At 47.5% G+C, this 16,914-nt stretch overlaps 2 protein-coding genes across 11 annotated transcripts in view; one reads left to right on the top strand and one right to left on the bottom strand.

Moving 5' to 3' along the window:
• The window catches only part of RAPGEF6 (Rap guanine nucleotide exchange factor 6), a 187,858-nt gene extending 185,343 nt beyond the window's left edge, over positions 1 to 2,515 (top strand). For 5 of the 7 annotated variants that reach the window (XM_053912195.2, XM_053912196.2, XM_053912192.2 and 2 more), the window contains one exon: positions 1,500 to 2,515. The gene's annotated coding sequence lies outside the window, so the exon portion shown is untranslated. The remainder of the gene's footprint in view (positions 1 to 1,499) is intronic. The other 2 variants (XM_053912194.2, XM_053912193.2) reach the window with 2 other exon arrangements.
• Positions 2,516 to 3,406: 891 nt separating this feature from the next.
• Positions 3,407 to 16,914, bottom strand: part of CDC42SE2 (CDC42 small effector 2) — a 91,758-nt gene continuing 78,250 nt past the window's right edge. For 3 of the 4 annotated variants that reach the window (XM_053912202.2, XM_053912204.2, XM_071219486.1), the window contains 3 exons: positions 8,248 to 8,349; positions 5,464 to 5,570; positions 3,407 to 4,618 (listed from right to left, as the gene is read on the bottom strand). In XM_053912202.2, coding sequence (XP_053768177.1) covers positions 5,472 to 5,570; positions 8,248 to 8,349 — 201 coding nt within the window. In that variant the 3' untranslated portion in view covers positions 3,407 to 4,618; positions 5,464 to 5,471. Of the gene's footprint in view, positions 4,702 to 5,463; positions 5,571 to 8,247; positions 8,350 to 16,914 lie in introns of all 4 variants that reach the window. The other variant, XM_053912203.2, reaches the window with a different exon arrangement.

Genomic DNA, 16,914 nt, shown 5'->3' with positions numbered 1-16,914 from the left:
AACCAAAAAGTCTAAAACACTTTCCAAGCAGCGAAAATTGAAGCAAAACCTACAGAAAAATTTGGTGTTTCAGGCAACTACAAAGGCTTTCAATGCAGAAACTGCTCTGTTTGGAATTCTGAATCTGGGTGGCTGCGACAAGCAGCAGTAGTGATTTTTTTTTCTCCCTACTCTTTGGGTTGCTTCTGAAAAGTAAAATAATTGATTTTAAAGAAACTCAGAAACAGCAACTAAACTGTTTCCAACACTGCCCAAGCACGCTGCACCCAGCAGGATCCCGCCACGCACCCCTGCTGCGGCGGCAGGCCCGTGGGCGCTCACAGCACAGAGCCAGGTCTGAGGCGAAGGATTCAGTCCAAACATCTGAAAGGCACAGGCACACAAAGGCTGAATATGCTTATAGATGGATGGAATTAAGACTAATATTAAGAAAAGGGCGAAGCTTTGAAGGTGTCTTTTCCTTGCTACTCCCTCCAAGGAGTGACGGTAACCTAGGAATCCTGTCTGGGCCCCCGAGGCAGGCTGGCTGTGCGCGCACGAGTCTAAGCTACTGAGCACACGGGATTCAGGGAGCTGTCAAAGCTCAGGAACTCTGGAGCTTGGATTTAGGAGAGAAAATTGGGGGTTAGAGCCAGACTTTCTCCTGCTCTGACCTCCTAGTGAGCCTGAAATCGTCCTGTCTTCCATCGAGGCCACCACCCTCAGCAACTGCTGTGAGGGCCCAGGTCAAACACGCGGGTCTTCTTACCCAGAAGTAACTTCTTCCTAATAAAACTGTTGTTCTCCTTGGCAGCAGAGGCAGGCCAGGTAGCAAACTTCAGAGATGGTGATGAACGGGGTTGTGTGTAGCTGGTGGAAAGCACTTAAACACAAAACTGAGGGGTGGGGTGGAGGGATGGGGAGAAAAGGCATACAACTATAATTGAATAACAATAAAAAAATTTTAAACACCCCCCCCCCAAACTGCGTAGTCTGGAAACATCATAAGAACTTAAACAAGTTAAGGTGCCAAAATATAAAATGTCAGATTAACATGAGTCATTTAATGCTTTAAGTTCTTCTCTTGCTGGACCATTCTGGATGGAGACAATAAACTGAAGGTAAAATTTCAGTTTTCTTTCCAGTCTGCTAAAAGCCTATTTTAACGAGAGGATATAATTTCCTTCTTGCCTATATGTTTTTTGCATTTTCGTAAGTTTTAGCAAATTCCAGACTGACACTATTTTTATAGCTTGGTCCTACTTTCTGTGCCTATGTGACCAGCCCTTCCATCCACATTCTATGCGCGTCCTCGGAAAACGTGCCCAGAATCAAGTTCCTGATACATAAACATGAGTTTCTTCAGTTACCCTCTTTTCTCAGCATTTCTAATCTTACAAGAAAAATCATCTTAACCCAATTTCCTTTTCAAGTCTTTGGGCCATGAGGCAAGGACTAAAATTATCAACACTTTTTGAGATATTCCTCCAATATTTTTCTCATCATCTTTTCTCTTTCAGAATATTGTGCAGCAGTTCTCACGCTACAGACACACCTGCCCACCTGACCGGATGCATTCGGTGAGCAGGTAGCCCTTCTTTCCTTGAAAACCATGGCTGCTGGGGCTGGGAGGGTCTTTGCTGGGGGCTGTGGTAGTGAGCAGTCCCCCTGGTTTCTGCATCCACCAGTGCCTGTCTGCACCCCTCCCCTCAAGCTGTGAGGACCAACAGCATCTCCAGACACCGCCAAATGTTCCCTAGGGGCAGAATTGCCCTTGATGGGGAACCACTGTCCTGAACTATTTCAGGGACGAACGTGAACCTGCCCGAGCCTTCTACGATGACAGAAACATTCCACAGCTGTCCGATGGGGGAGCCAATAGCTCCATGAGGCTGTTTAACACTTGAACTGTGGACAGTACGGCTAAGAACTCTTCCCTTTAACTTACTTAAATCCTACATGTATATGCCTGAGCATGGAAAACTGAATAGGTATCTAAGTCCTTTCCTTTGTTAACAATCGTCTGTGACGTTGCTAGGCAATGAGAATTTGGAGAAAAGGGATGTTTCAATAACAAGTCCTATTTCCAAACTTTTAAGGCTCATTTTGACTAAGCACATGTTGCTAAGGTTAAGGGATTACAAGTTTAGAAATTTGTCTTTAAAAGAGAAAAATGATAGATTATTTCTGCATGGCCTTACTATTAACGGAAAATGTAAGAATGCTACAAAAGTGCTCTAAGGGAATTCTGGTACGTAATTCCTTAGAAAAAAAGCTAAACTGAAAGAAAAGAAAAACCAAACCAGGATTGAAAGGAAACATTTATTGAATCAATACTTTCTTTTTAATATCTACAAGCCAACACTGAACTCATTTTATTCAAGAATGAACACAATGTACAAAAAAAGTATGCTTATATTATAAAAATATGTCAATTTTATCTTTTGGGCGCTGAGCAGGTCATTTTAAACAACATCAAGGCAAACTTGCTCTATAATGAAGCTGCTATAATTTAACAACAAAATGAAAGCTAATACACTCTCAAAGTATCTTTGAAGGCCCACGGACAACGCTGGGCTGGGGTCGCTGTTCCTGCGCTCTGCATGTCGGGGAGCACCTGTGCTCAGATGCAGGTCACTGACGACAGACTCCGTGTCACTGGTAAACCTTCGTTCCATTTCCCTTGTTTAACAGTTGTTAGCATGTATTTCAATACGGTATTAACAGTGTATCCTATTTATTTAATTAGCTTCAATTTTTAAGACGAGAGGCATTGCCATGGGGCCCAAACGACTTCCCGAGACTCACAACCCCACCTGTGTGTGTGGGGAAGCCACTGCCTCCACACGCTCACACATCGTCAAGCTTTCCTGAAAGATCTGTGTCCAAAGTTAGGATCTTAGAATTTTTGGTAATTTTCTTGAATGTACTGGCACCTTCCTTAGCCTGTGCCCACTTGTGCCTGTCAAGTCCGTGGGGCTGCACAGCGCAGCCTTCGGGTTACCACGGAGACACGCTCCAGCACAGGCCGAGCATTTGGTCCTTGGAGAAGCAGCGAAGAGTGATGGGAAAATACAAGCAAATCATGAGAGGGACCATGGACCGCAGTATGGTTGGCCCAGGAATTATACAACAGGTATAAAAATTGTACTAGTTTTTAAAGACAAAGTAGAAGTAGACTAAATGGCACCAGTGCTGACACTGAAGAAAATCCAGTCCGTGGGTTAAAGAGCCGGCACGGCGCACAGCAGTGTCCCGGCAGGCGGCTGGCCGAGCAGGGCGATGGTGCAAACTTGCTCTCCAGCGGATTCCAGAACGCAGCACCCACACAGCGAATTAATGACACCAGAGAGATTAAAGTTTCGAAGTTATTAAGCTGCAACATGCCTGTTTTTACTACTAAGCATAAATGTTTTTCCTTGACAGATTCTCTCCCTGTGGGAGGCTCACACTTGCAGAAGTACAAGGACTGAGGGACCTGGAGCCGCCCGCGCTGCACAAGCCGAATTCCAAAGAACCCGGGAGCAGTGCTCTCGTGCTTTGCCTACACAAACCTAGTATTTATTCAGTTACCTTTTCACAAGAACTTGGGACTAAGGGAATTTTTTTTAAAGGTAATTAAAAGTGATCATTTTTCTAATTCCTTATTCGCACTCTGTTTTCGAAGAGGCCCCCCGTCTGCTTCATGAAATGTTAACCAACCACATGTAGTCAGAGGGGGCTGACGTGGACATGGAAGTTACATGTTCACAAGAATGCAGGCCACTAACTGGTTGAAGAACACACAGATTTGGGAACTGAAGCACAGGTTTTTCTCACCTACTCCATAGTCACCAGAGAGACTGTTTTCAGGGGCAGTGAGCTGCTCTGGGCCGCCCCCACCACCCCAAAATATGCTGAGTATGGAAGGCCAAGGCCAGAAGGTCAGCAAACTGCTGCTACTGGCTACCAGGACACTAACACACACTCGAGACACGTGGGAACAGACTGAGCGCAGGGGGAGAGCGTCCGACCACGCCTGCTCTCACTCCCGGGTCCTTGCTCCCAAAATAAATAGAGTGAACATTTACAACAGAAGGAAGGCCTTATGAATGCAAGCTCTCCTTTTACTATAATGCTAACTAACTAGACCAAAAGGTCATTTCTAACAAGCTGCACGTTACCTTTTCTGGGCACGGGTGTGACCTGGCTAACCTCTGTCTATAGCAGCATCCCCGGCCCAGGGGCTCCCACACGCAGCCACGTCAGAAAGCATGCAGACAGCTACTCTGCCGAAGGTCCAATGACTAGAAACAATCACTGTGCTTGTGGGTCTCACACCATCCAAAATACACATAAAGGTGACAAAGTACAGCTAATAGGTCCTTGCTTACCAATAAAATCATAAGGCAGGTGGAGAGAGCTATTCAAAATGAAAAAATGCAAAATAGTGCTAGCATTCACACAAAGATCATGCTAAGGTCAGACCCATGTTGATAAAAATTTAAATTGAAGCCACGCTGTAAAGAACTATGTCCGTGAGTCCAAGGGCACGCGCCCGCCGAGGGGAAGGCAGGGGACACTGACAGCGGCGCTCCCATGGGGCCGTGACGTCTCGCTGGAGGAATCACAACAGGAGGGACGCGACACCATCACACTTCTTTTTTGTATTTGAAAAGAAAAGCAATCACGACAAAAAAAAAAAAAAAAAAGGAATTAAAAAGGAAACAAATTCACAATGACCTACAAAACCAAAAGAAAAATCCAAGTTATTTCACACTTTAAGGGATTCATACTTTTCAAAAGTTGATTATGAAAGGTTTCTCAATAGCAGGCGCTAATATAAAATTACTTCACTACACACAGCATTCTGTGCGGCACCAACACTCGAAATAACAATCTACTCTTGTTCAAAGGACACAAAAATGGAACCTTGTCCCCAGAATCCCAGGCCAAGCCTCCCCAACCAGCTGTCTCAATGCATTTAAAATTCCGCGCGAGGAAAAGAACCCCCTGAAGCGAACGCCTGGCCTGCAGCGGGGCCTGTGACCATCACCTGAAGCACCCAGCCAAGTGAAAGTGTTTCTGCTTTTGTTCACCATTTAAAAAAAGAGAACAAAACACAGTTGACCCTTGAACAACATTGGGGTTGGGGCACTAACCCCGCCCCGACCCTCTGGCACAGTCAAAAATCTTTAACTTTTGACTTCCCACTTTTTGACTTCCCCAAAACTTAACTACTAACAACCTACTGTTGACCAGAAGCCTTAACGGTACACTGTGCAGTTGTGTGTATTATTATGTACTGTATTCTTACAGTAAGTTAGCCAGAGAAAAGAAATTTGTTATTAAGGAAGAGAAGATACATTTACAGTATTTACAACAAAAGTCTGTGTACAAGTGGACCTGTGTGGTCCAAACCCATGGTCAAGGGTCAGCTGTACCTCTTCCCACCCCTGCGACACCCCGAGGCCTAACGAGTGGGCCAGCTGCTGGCGGACTCACTGGAGGGGCTATCCCGCCTTCGTGTCCACAAGCTGCATCTGCATGCCAGCAGACATGCCGCCCCCGTAGCCCCCCTTGGACTGCATCTGGTTCTGAATGGAGCTGACCTGGAACAAGACAAAAGTCAGGAATTAAAGGCCAGTGCAACTAAGCGATTCTTGTCTCCATGTTTTGGCTACTTTTTTATAGGAAAATCTATAAAAATAGATTTTTAAAGACAAAATTTTAAAATAGACAATAAAATTTTTAAAGATTTGAATTTTTCTAAGTGTGACAGCCAATGCCGAAGCTAGTAATTAAAATGTTTCGCCACAACTCCCCCACCTTCTCTGCTTCCCAAATATAAAAAAATCATGTTGGTAATTCAGAAGGCCCTTGGTAACATTTCAAAATAAGTCAAAAGTATACAAATCAACCTCAGTTTCTCAACCTTAAGTATCTTAATTCACATCCATCTCACATATGTGATCACCTTGGTTACTTATTAACAATCAAAAAATAAAAATAAGTATAAAGGTGGACCAGCCAAAGATAAATTTTAAAAGTCCATGTAGTAACATTTACATAGTTGATACAGTCTTAATACAGTGTGACAAACTAGGAGTCTAAGAATCCAAAGCCTTGGACTCTGGTCCAGATTTCTACAGTTGCGACTCTGCTGAGCACTCCACACACTCTGTGTGCGGCTTCCTGTCGGTGAGATACTTAACATGACCATCTCCATGCGTGCTGTGCCACAGGGCTGTGTTCTGACAGACTGAGATACATAAAGCCCAGGCCACTTTCTTTCTTTGCTAAAACCAAGGCACAGAGCTGTCTGCAGACGGTGACATGCTCTCAGTGTGTCCTCGCCACTGCAGCCGTGCTGGGCCAGCCAGACACGGTCTGGGAGCAGAGGGGTGGAGCGACAGGAGTCGGAGCGCCTTCTGCACGTCGGCTTTCACAGACATCATAGGTCTGTGTAAAAGCAATCTCGACATTTTTGCATGATGCATGTACATTTTTTCCCTGCAAAAGTGAGTTCTTCATGAAGCATGTGGGTTGAGTGTATTAGGGTGACACACAGTATTCAAACACACTAGGGCTATATTGTAAAAAGGGTCACAAAGCCCTTGCTAGCAAGACGTTAGTACGAAAGGTAGTCCTGGGAACAACAGTGTAGGTAGGGGAGAAACTGCAACTCATCTGACCGTCCGGTAACCTGTGTGGCTGCTTCACAGGCATCCACAGCCTGGTCCTAAGTCTAGCTGCTCAGTTCTTACGTATTTCCTTGGATAAACAGCCTGTCTGTGGTTTTGGCTCATATGCACCGTTACTGCACAGGAGAAAAGAACTTTCTCACCCAATCAGCCTCCTGCATGTTAGAACTATCAGCGAGAGTTCAGGAGACAGATTTCACAATACCTGGCCTAACGAGAGCTCAGATTGGGGTTGGCAGGCCGGGGGGTGCACTGCATGTGGCTTTAGAGACAGCAGCCAACTAGTGAAACAATTAACATAAGCAATGACTACAAAAAGCTTTCTTAGTTGTAAACAGCATGAAAACTCCACCTCAGCAGGCAGAGGGTGCTGCGAGGAGACTGCAGGTGCAACGCCCCCCACTCCCACCCACCCCCGCCCTGGGCCAGCTGCCCCTGCGCCTATCTCAGCTGGACAAGGAGCCCTGCAAGGGACAGACCGCAGTCTACCGACACGGGTGGCGAGCAGCAGAGCTCCACACAGCAATGGGAGGCTTTCCATGAACACGAAATGCCAGATGAGAAACTTAAAAGGAAATTCTGAACTGTGCATAAGCAAGATTTTAAAAATAAGTATCATGAACTAAACATTTACTTTGTACTATACAGTCAAGAGTTTTAAAAATCCTGAAGTGAGGAAGACATCTGTTGATAAGACACTAAAACTGATCACGTATAATGAGTCTGAAACCATTTAATAACTGTATTAACAAGTCCTGGGGGCCCACTTAGTCTTTTCAGACCACGTTATCCCAGAGACAGCCACTGCTCTGTACTCACAGCAGCCGCTGAGTGGAACACAAAGTACCTGTCCTACAGATCTGAAAGGAGCAAGCTGTTTCCTGTCACAGAAGATACAAATGCCATCATTCCTTTGCTTACCAGTAACTGAACCGACAAACCTGACTGCCTATCCAGGATACTCACCTACCTGTTTTAAAAATCTGTTCTCTTGTTAAACCTTTCAACACTGTCCAGTAACTGAGTATACAGAATGCACCATAATTTTGTTTATAAAAGCCGCCTGACTCCCGGGTTCTAAACGCTACAGCGATCATTTAATAGTTGGGTATTTAAGATACTGGGGGAACAGGCCCTCAGTACTTAGTGGCTTGTTTCAGGGTGCATCCTCCTTTCCTGACACTTCTACTGGATGGCACTCCATTTTCCTCTTAGGTACAATTAAGGAATAAAAGACTTCAGCTGATTAAATCTAAAGTCTAGTCTAAAATTCACTGATATTTCTATAAAAGACATGTTTTTTACTCTTGTTCTTCCTAGTTTACTGTCAAATCCCTTAAGGTATGCATTCAGGAGAAAGGTACCTATGAAGAGTTTAGTACCAAAACCAGAAATGCGTACATAACCCGGCAGATTAGATGGTAGATCAGTATTTCACTGTTCCCTTTATTCTCTTCGTGCTGACGTTACGTATGTAGTCAAGGTGGACAGTCATCTAGCATCACGTAACACTGACGACACACCTGTGAGGCAGGTCTCCTGTCACTATGCCCAAGGCCCCACCCGCACGCTCCAACATGCTTACCGAATTCATCCCACTGAACAGGTCTCCCGATCCCACGTGAGCCGTGTGCACAAAGTTCGTCGGCTCTCCGATCATACTTCGGTCAATCCGACGCCGCCGCTTCTGAAACATGAGAACAACGTGTTGAGAAAATGATCTTGTTAACAAAAAACTTACTCTGATTGGACGAATGACTTTGTTCAATAATATGATAAATTTTCCCAGGACACAAAATTACCCGAATCTTGGACTACCACAATTACATCCTATGATAAAACCCCCAAGAGGATATACGCACAAAAAATGACTGGTGAGGAGAAAAAACCAAGATGGAGGCGTAGGTAGACACACTGCGCCTCCTCACACAACCAAAAGGAGAATAACAACAATTTAAAAACAAAAAACCAGAACTGACAGAAAATCGAACTGCACACGGAAGTCCAACAACCAAGGACATAAAGAAGAAACATTCACCCAGACCGGTAGGAGGGGCAGACAGGATTCGTGGCAATGTGGCCGGACCCAGAGACTGGCCGATTGTGGAAGAATGGGGCAGGCAGTGCGACCACTAGGAGACCGCCCGGCCCCACATTCGCGCATAGATAAATCCAGACTAACGGCGGGGGAGCAACCCAGGGCTCCAGCACGGGGAAATAAAGCCTCAAACCTCTGAGTGAAAACACCCATGCGGGTTGAGGCGGCAGCGGGAGAAACTCCCAGCCTCACAGGAGAGGTCGTTGGAGAGACACACAGGGGCCTAGGGTGTGCACAAGCCCACCCACTCGGGAACCAGCACCAGAGGGGATCAGTTTGATTGTGGGTAGCGCCGGCAGAGTGGAGTAAGCGCCACTGCTCCCTCTCGGCCCCTCCCCCAAGTACAGCATCACAGCGCAGCGACCAGCATTACCCCGCCCCTTTACATAACAGGTGCACCAAGACCAAAAAAAAAAAGCCCAAATGGGAGAACCAAGATGGCGGCGTAGGTAGACACACTGCGCCTCCTCGCACAACCAGAACTGACAGAAAATCGAACAGCAAGGGGGACCAACACCAAGGAAATAGAAAATAAACATTCATCCAGACTGGTAGGAGGGGCGGAGACGGGCACCGGGGTGGAGAGGACTCGCGTGGCTGTGGCGGGACTGAGACTGGCGGAGTGTGGGACAAATGGCGCAGGCAGTCCGAGCACTAGCAGACCCTGCGGCCCCACATTTGCACAGATAAACCCAGAGGGCCGGACTCAGAGTGGCAGAGAGTGGGGCAGGCAGAGCAGCGAAGCAGACCGCGCAACCCAGGGCTCCAGCTCAGGGAAATAAAGCCTCAAACCTCTGACTGAAAGCGCCCCTGGGGGTTGGGGCGGCAGCAGGAGAGACTCCCAGCCTCACAGGAGAGGTTGTTGGAGAGACCCACAGGGGCCTAGAGTGTGCACAGGCCCACCCACTCGGGAACCAGCACCAGAGGGGCCCAGTTTGATTGTGGGTATCGGAGTGAAAGATTGAAATCCGGAGGAGAGTGAGGCGGGCGCCATTGCTCCCTCTCGGCCCCTCCCCCACGTACAGCGTCACAGCACAGTGACCAGCTTTACCCAGCCCCGGTGAACACCTAAGGCTCCGCCCCTTAAAGTAACAGACACGCCAAGACAGACAGACAAACAAAAAAAAAATGGCCCAAATGACAGAACACTTCAAAGCTCCAGAAAAAATACAACTAAGCGACGAAGAGATAGCCAACCTATCAGATGCACAGTTCAAAGCACTGGTTATCAATATGCTCACAGACTTGGTTGAATCTGTTCGAAAAACAGATGAAAAAATTAAGCCTATGCCAAGAGAAACAAAGGAAAATGTACAGGGAACCAATAGTGATGAGAAGGAAACTGGGACTCAAATCAATGGTATGGACCAGAAGGAAGAAACAAACATCCAACCAGAAAAGAATGAAGAAACAAGAACTTGGAAAAATGAGGAGAGGCTTAGGAACCTCCCGGACGCCTTGAAACGTTCCAACATCCGAATTATAGGGGTGCCAGAAGGAGAAGAGGAAGAACAAAAAATTGAAAACTTCTTTGAACAAATAATGAAGGAGAACTTCCCCAGTCTGGCAAAGGAAATAGACTTCCAGGAAGTTCAGGGAGCTCAGAGAGTCCCAAAGAAGCTGGACCCAAGGAGGAACACACCAAGGCACATCATAATTACATTACCCAAGATTAAACGCAAGGACCTACATCCAAGATTACTGTATCCAGCAAAGCTATCACTTAGAATGGAAGGGAAGATAAAGTGCTTCTCAGATAAGGTCAAGTTAAAGGAGTTCATCATCACCAAGCCCTTATTATATGAAATGTTAAAGGGAGTTACCTAAGAAAAAGAAGATCAAAAATAGGAACAGTAAAAATGACAGCAAACACAGTTATTAACGGCCACACATAAAACAAAAACGAGAGCAAACTAGGCAAACAACTAGAACATGAGGGTTGTCAATAGGGGAGTGGGAGGGGGAGAGAGGGGGGAAAGTACAGAGAATAAGTAGCATAAATGACAGGTAGAAAATAGACGGGGGGAGGGTAAGAATAGTATAGGAAATGTAGAAGCCAAAGAACTTATAAGTACGATCCATGGACATGAACTATAGGGGGGGAATGTGGGAGGGAGGGCGTGGGCAGGATGGAGTGGAGTGAAGGGGGAGAGGTGGGAAAACTGTAATAGCATTATCAATAAATATATTTTTAAAAAATGACTGAAGCAAAATTATAGGTTCTTTAGACCTTAAAATGGATGATTTGGTCTAGCTTTGGCCACCATCATACTAATATAATAACCATTTAAGTTGTACTTTAAAAAAAAAATAAGACAAACGTCCAGTTATCACCAGTAACCGTTATTACTAGGGAAGAACGCACTGTGGTCTGAGCGCACCGTTCTGTCTCGTGCTTGCTGTGAGGACAGCTGCCCAGTGACACTACAGCAGCCCCGGTTCTCCAGTCCTCAGACTCAGGGCTCTCACCGGGGTGGGGGGTGGGGGCGGCCTGCGGGCTCAGAGCTCTACCAGCAGCTCACTCAGCCTGTTTACTTTCCCTTGCATCAGCCTCCTCCTGAAATTGCAGTTTGCCTCAAAACTAAGGCAAATACGTATGAACTTGTTGGATTAGGTTGCCTTTCAACATAATATTTCTTTGTCTCCATCTCCTGAAATGTTGGTAAGATCCTGCTAAACCCTGAAAACTTACCCAGACAGACCCAGGTGAGAGCCCTCTGGGATTAGCACGTGGTTTTCGACAACGCTGCAAAAGCCAGCAGGCGCGCATTAACTTCAGAAGCCCACATGCATGCTCACTGCCCTGGAGCCTGGCTGCCGCAGAATCCCACACTGGTGTCGGCCAGACTGCACTTTCCCCAAAGCCTTCCTGAGCGCCGTGGGCAAGGGCATATTTCAGAGTAATACCTACTTCCGGGCCACTGGAAGCCTGGTCACCCCTTGCCCTGGGGACACACACGAGCATCACTGCCTCTGAAAGAGGGTGTTGGGCTAAGCAGAAGGCTACGCTCAGCCCACTTCTCCACGTTAAGCGATTTGCTCTGGTCACTGCGTGAGAGCAGGAAGACACAGGCAGAGAGGAGTCACCGTGGTGCGCTCTGGCCACCCCCTTCCCTCCCCCTGAACTGTTTGAAAGAATGAACGGATATGACTGTGAGTCGATACGCTTGTGAAAGAGGGGTACTGATACACATTCATAAATAACATATAAACATTCTCAGTGCTGAGGATGTTCAAAAGCAGGTGACTAAACTGATACAAACAGACTGCTCACACTGAAAAGCAAAGGGCAGAAAGACTTGTATCATAATGATTATGTTAGGTAATTAATTTATGAATCTAACTTGAACTTTACTGAGTCAGGAGTCACACTTCCCTTTTCGTATTGGAAGGTTTCTTCATGCCCTCCAGTCTCACTTTGACTTTAAGGTACAAAGGTGGAAGCGTTCAGCCCTTCCTTCCAGAAGGCTGGATGGAGCACAGCTCTTAAAGCAGGGCAATGGTCTGGCCGGTTTTAAAAGGCTACTCCACAGCAGCTGCCAGGAGAAAGCTGGGGAGGAGGGGCCAACAGAGAATTCATTACAACGCTGGTGGAAGGAGATTGGGTCCAACCAACAGCAGAGATGGGAAGGAGTGGAGAGATCTGAGAGTTGTTCTGTGGAAAAATAAACAGCACTGGATCGTTGGCTGGAGTCGGGAATTGAGGGAAACAGAAGAGAGGCCCAGATTTCAGATCTGAGCAGCATGTGTACAATTCGCTGGGCCGGACAATCCTGGAAGAGGACCGGGCTCTAGGAAGATGCACACGCAGTTTAAGACTGAATCTGAGGGACCCGTGAGATCCAAGCGAAGTTATCAAGAAAGGATCAACCTGGGGGTGAGAAACTGCCAGCCGCCAGCACAATACAGCCTCAGGTTCAGGAGACTTCCTAGAAGTGCAGACAGGAGCCCATTAAGGTTGGGTGGAGGGGAAAAAACCACTGAAGGAGGCCAAAAGAGACACCCTGCAGTCAGGAGGAGAATCAGGTGTGTCTTCAAAGTGTCATGGAGGGAGGCAGCGCGACCGCAGACGGAGACACGCCCCTGGACACGGCACACTGGACGCCAGCACCGTAGTGAGCACAGTGTTGGCGGCGGCAGCAGCAGCAGTGAGGGCAGCAGAGGGCTGGGGGGTGTCGGGGGATGTCGGGGGTTCGGAACTGGAGAGAGCAAACACGGAGCCCTGGAAAAGTCTGGCCTTCTGGGCCGGGAGACAGATGGCGGGAGCTGAGGGGATAAGAGGAAATGAGGTCAGACTGAGTTTTTTCCCTTGAAGACACGACAGACTTGATGATGCTTAATTTCTGATGAGGCAGATCCAGTAAGAGAGAAGAGACTGAAGGTAAAAACAAAGGGCTGTCAGCGCTGTAAGGTGGCAGAGAAGGTCGAAGGGACGGGATCCAGACAGGCCAAGGTGTTCCCTAGACTTGTTATCACATTCTTAAGGAATCCAAAGCCCTGGCGCTAAATATGATTAAATATTTTGAAACACAAAAATGTGCTCTTCCCGGTACACACAGAGGACAGCACACTTTCTTGGTGTGCTGGGTGAAGGGTCGGAGACACCAGACTGAAATCCTGGGCAAAGGAGGGGAATCCCAGAGTCGGCCTTAGGCGGCGGACGGACGGACGGACGGACGGACGAACGAACACACGAACACACACACACACACACACACACACACACACACACACACACACACACACATGCCGTGCTCTGCCCTGTGCCCTGCTGTCAGCAGCAGCGCCCCCGACTTTCCTGGAAACACTTTATTCTTTACAGGGAACTTTATGAAGACTGGATAATTCTTGCCATCCTGGAAATATTAACTCTTATTCTGCATAAGGTCAAGAACTATAAAGGTACACCAAGAGGAACAGCTGTGTTAGGGTGAAGGGGATCCAGGGAAACGCCCCCTGCCGTGACACTTCTACAGAACTGCCCGCCATCATGGTTAGAGTCACCATGAGAGACAACGAACGGACTACCCGGAGTAGGTGCAAGTGGGAGAGGTACGAAAAGGAAGTGCCACTCTGAACACGTCTGCATCCTCGTGCCAACAGATGAGTTGTAAACACACACTTATTTACAGGACAACGGGGACATTTAAAACCTGACTTGATGGTAGATGATATTAGGAACCACTTTAAATTTACTCTGAGGTATATAATAATACCGCAGTTTTCTTTTTCAAAAGTTCTTGGCTCAGCGATAAAAATAAATGAACTATTGATACATACACTACAACGTGGATGAATCTCAAAACAATTATGCTGAGTGAAAGAAACTGCACGAAGAGGCCCACACCACACAGAATTCCCTTTACAGGAAATGCAAACTACTCCACAGGACAGAAAGCACAGCGGCGGCTGCCTGGGGAAGTGGGGAGGGGTGAGGAGGAGCGGGATTACAGAGGGACCTGAAAACTTTTGGGAGTGGGTGGGTATGTCCACCACCTCGATTGTGGTGGTTTCACGGACCTATGTCCAAACTTATCAAATTGTGCGCTTTAAATATGTGCCACTTACTGTATGCCAGTGATGCCCTACTAGAGCTACTTAAACCCTAGAGATGCACACTGGAATGTCCTGGGGTCAAATGGGATGCCTGGGTGTGCTTTAGATTCTCCAGTGGAGAGGGGTCAGGGGAACAGTGGGTCCCAGCAGTAACTGTGGAAGCTGGCGCTGCCCACGTGGGGGCGGGGGGGGGGGGCGGTTCTCTCCACTCTCTATACACATTGGGTAATTTTCCTAGTAAGAAGTCTCTCAACAGACATGATTCATTTCGTTCCCTCCTAGCCTTACAATTTCACATAAAACGTTCGTACTGTATACTAGGAAAAATGCTCTCACACAAGTATAAAAAATAAACATTTAATTTCATGTCCAATTTCCACCAGAACTAATCTTGTCCTTCTTTCTAATGCCTTACAATTCTAAAATCATTTCCTACCCACTTCCTGTCCTCCTCTCGAAACATTAGAATATATACTTTAAGTTTTTAAAATTTTTTTAAGTTGATTTTAGAGGACAGGGGATGGAGGGAGGACATCAACTTGTCGTCCCACTTACTCATGCGCGCACTCACTGGCTGCTTCTTCCATGTGCCCTGACTGGAGATCGATCGAACCTGCATCCCTGGCCTATCACACAACGCTCTGACCAACTGAGCTCCCCCCGCCAGGGCTAGAAGATACTACTTTAAGTTTTTTCAAAAAATATACTGCAGAGCTACCAAATAACATAGCTAGCTACAATATCACTTTGGTTTATGTATTCATTCATTCACTCGCATTACAAATTCCTTCTTCAAAGATGAAACAAACAAAAACGGCTTAAACTGAAAGGTCCACTGGCAAGGTCCCGTGTCCAGAGGCCTCCCTCCGTTTCTCTCGCTTTCTCAGCTCTGCCCTCCGCCCTCCCCCTTGTGTGAGCACCAGTCTCGGGCTGGCAGCAACAGAGCCGCCTCCAGTCCGGGCCTTCCACCGTGTCCAATGGCACACAGAGGAACAGGTCTTCACTGAAAAGAAGGCACACAGGACTTCCTCAGGTGCCTGAGTCCCATGCCCGGTCTGTGAGCAGCCCCTCTCCCCCACAGTGTCTCGCTGCGCCCGAGCTCTTGAACCCAACCACTGCCCAAGGAGGGGAGGCCCCCAATCAAGGATGCCCGTGAGTCCAAGGGTCCACTGCTCACACCTCCGCTCTCATACAGTGGCCGGGGGAGGGCGGGCAGAATGGACGCTGTGGTTACAGTAATGTCCATCAAGGCAACTATTATGAAACTTAAAAATTCCTAAACAAAAATTTTAAAAATTTAGATTGTAAAATGCAGATAAAATATCATTCTGTGGTCACTCTTGCAACAGATCCTTCTTGGTTTCCCACTGACTTCTCAGCTTTTGTTCAGCGGGCATTAGCTGGTCTTCTCTGGGACGGCCTCGGTCCCTTTCCCTCCCTCTCCCATATCTTCACTTTATTAACGCTATGCGATGACTCATGAATCCAAGTTCTCCCTTCTGGGCTTTAGACTATATACTCCACTGCGTACCAGACGCCACCATGTGACTGTTGAGAGGACACTCAAGTTTCCTACGTCCCAAACTGAATGCATAGTCTTACGTCTGCAACCCTCCCTCCTCTTCATTCCCTGTTTTGATAAACACTTCTCAGTATTTCACGCCACATTTGAGGGCGGTGCCTCTCCCGTCGTCCTTCCTGGGACCAGCACGTCAAACCAGCTACACATCCTGGGACTCTGCCCGTCACCCTCCCAGCGCCCTGCAGTCACCGCCCCAGCTTCTCGCCTGGATCACTGCAGTGGCCCCCACTGAACGGCTCCCTCTCTGACAGCCTCCTACCTCCTCCCTAAACTCCCCCCACCTGTTACCTAAATGCACCCTTCTAAAGGACAACACTGAGCAGACGTCACTCATCCACTTAAGAATCTTCAATGGCTTTCCAAAACTTTGGGGATGCCCGCCTTCTCCCCACCCTCCAGTCTGGGGTTGGGGCTCCTTCTCTGTGCTCCCGAGGGCCTGTATTCACCTCTACCCACCAAAGGAAAAGTCCCATCTCTCGCCGGTGCAAGGTGCACTCCTCTGTGGGAGCACACACAAAATGGGGAGGCCCACAGCAACTCGCCAACACGCTCTTTCTGAATGAATCCATTTACGGACGTATAAACCCCACACTCACGTAGTTTGCAGGGCTTCATTTTTCAACACAGGTTTCTGTAGCAATAGAAACAGTCCACTTTCCTCACCTTTTTGGAATAACGGTTGAGTGGAGGTTCTATAAAAACAATGCCTAATCACTTAGAAGGTAAAACGTCCTCGAAGACTATGCTCTGGGCAGCCCAGTGTGCAAACACAGGCCGCACGGGAGCAAACTAAGGCCCAGTCCCACAGGGTGACGGGATGACACTGCCTGACGCAGCTCTAGAAATAGGCAGAGAGTGACCGAAGGGGCCTGCCATCTGGGGAGGAACAACAGGCTGGTACTCGAGACTCAAGTCAGCAAGCGGTCCCTTATTCCAATGTGGCCTCAGCTCAGGAAGGCTGAGAGAGAAAGACACGCTACTGGCTTGCCTCCGTGAGCTGCAGAAAGTCTGCTGAG

This window comes from Desmodus rotundus, chromosome 10, assembly GCF_022682495.2.
Source record: "Desmodus rotundus isolate HL8 chromosome 10, HLdesRot8A.1, whole genome shotgun sequence".
In the NCBI taxonomy this organism is placed as follows: Eukaryota; Metazoa; Chordata; class Mammalia; order Chiroptera; family Phyllostomidae; genus Desmodus; species Desmodus rotundus.
This window is presented reverse-complemented; position numbering and strand designations above follow the sequence as displayed.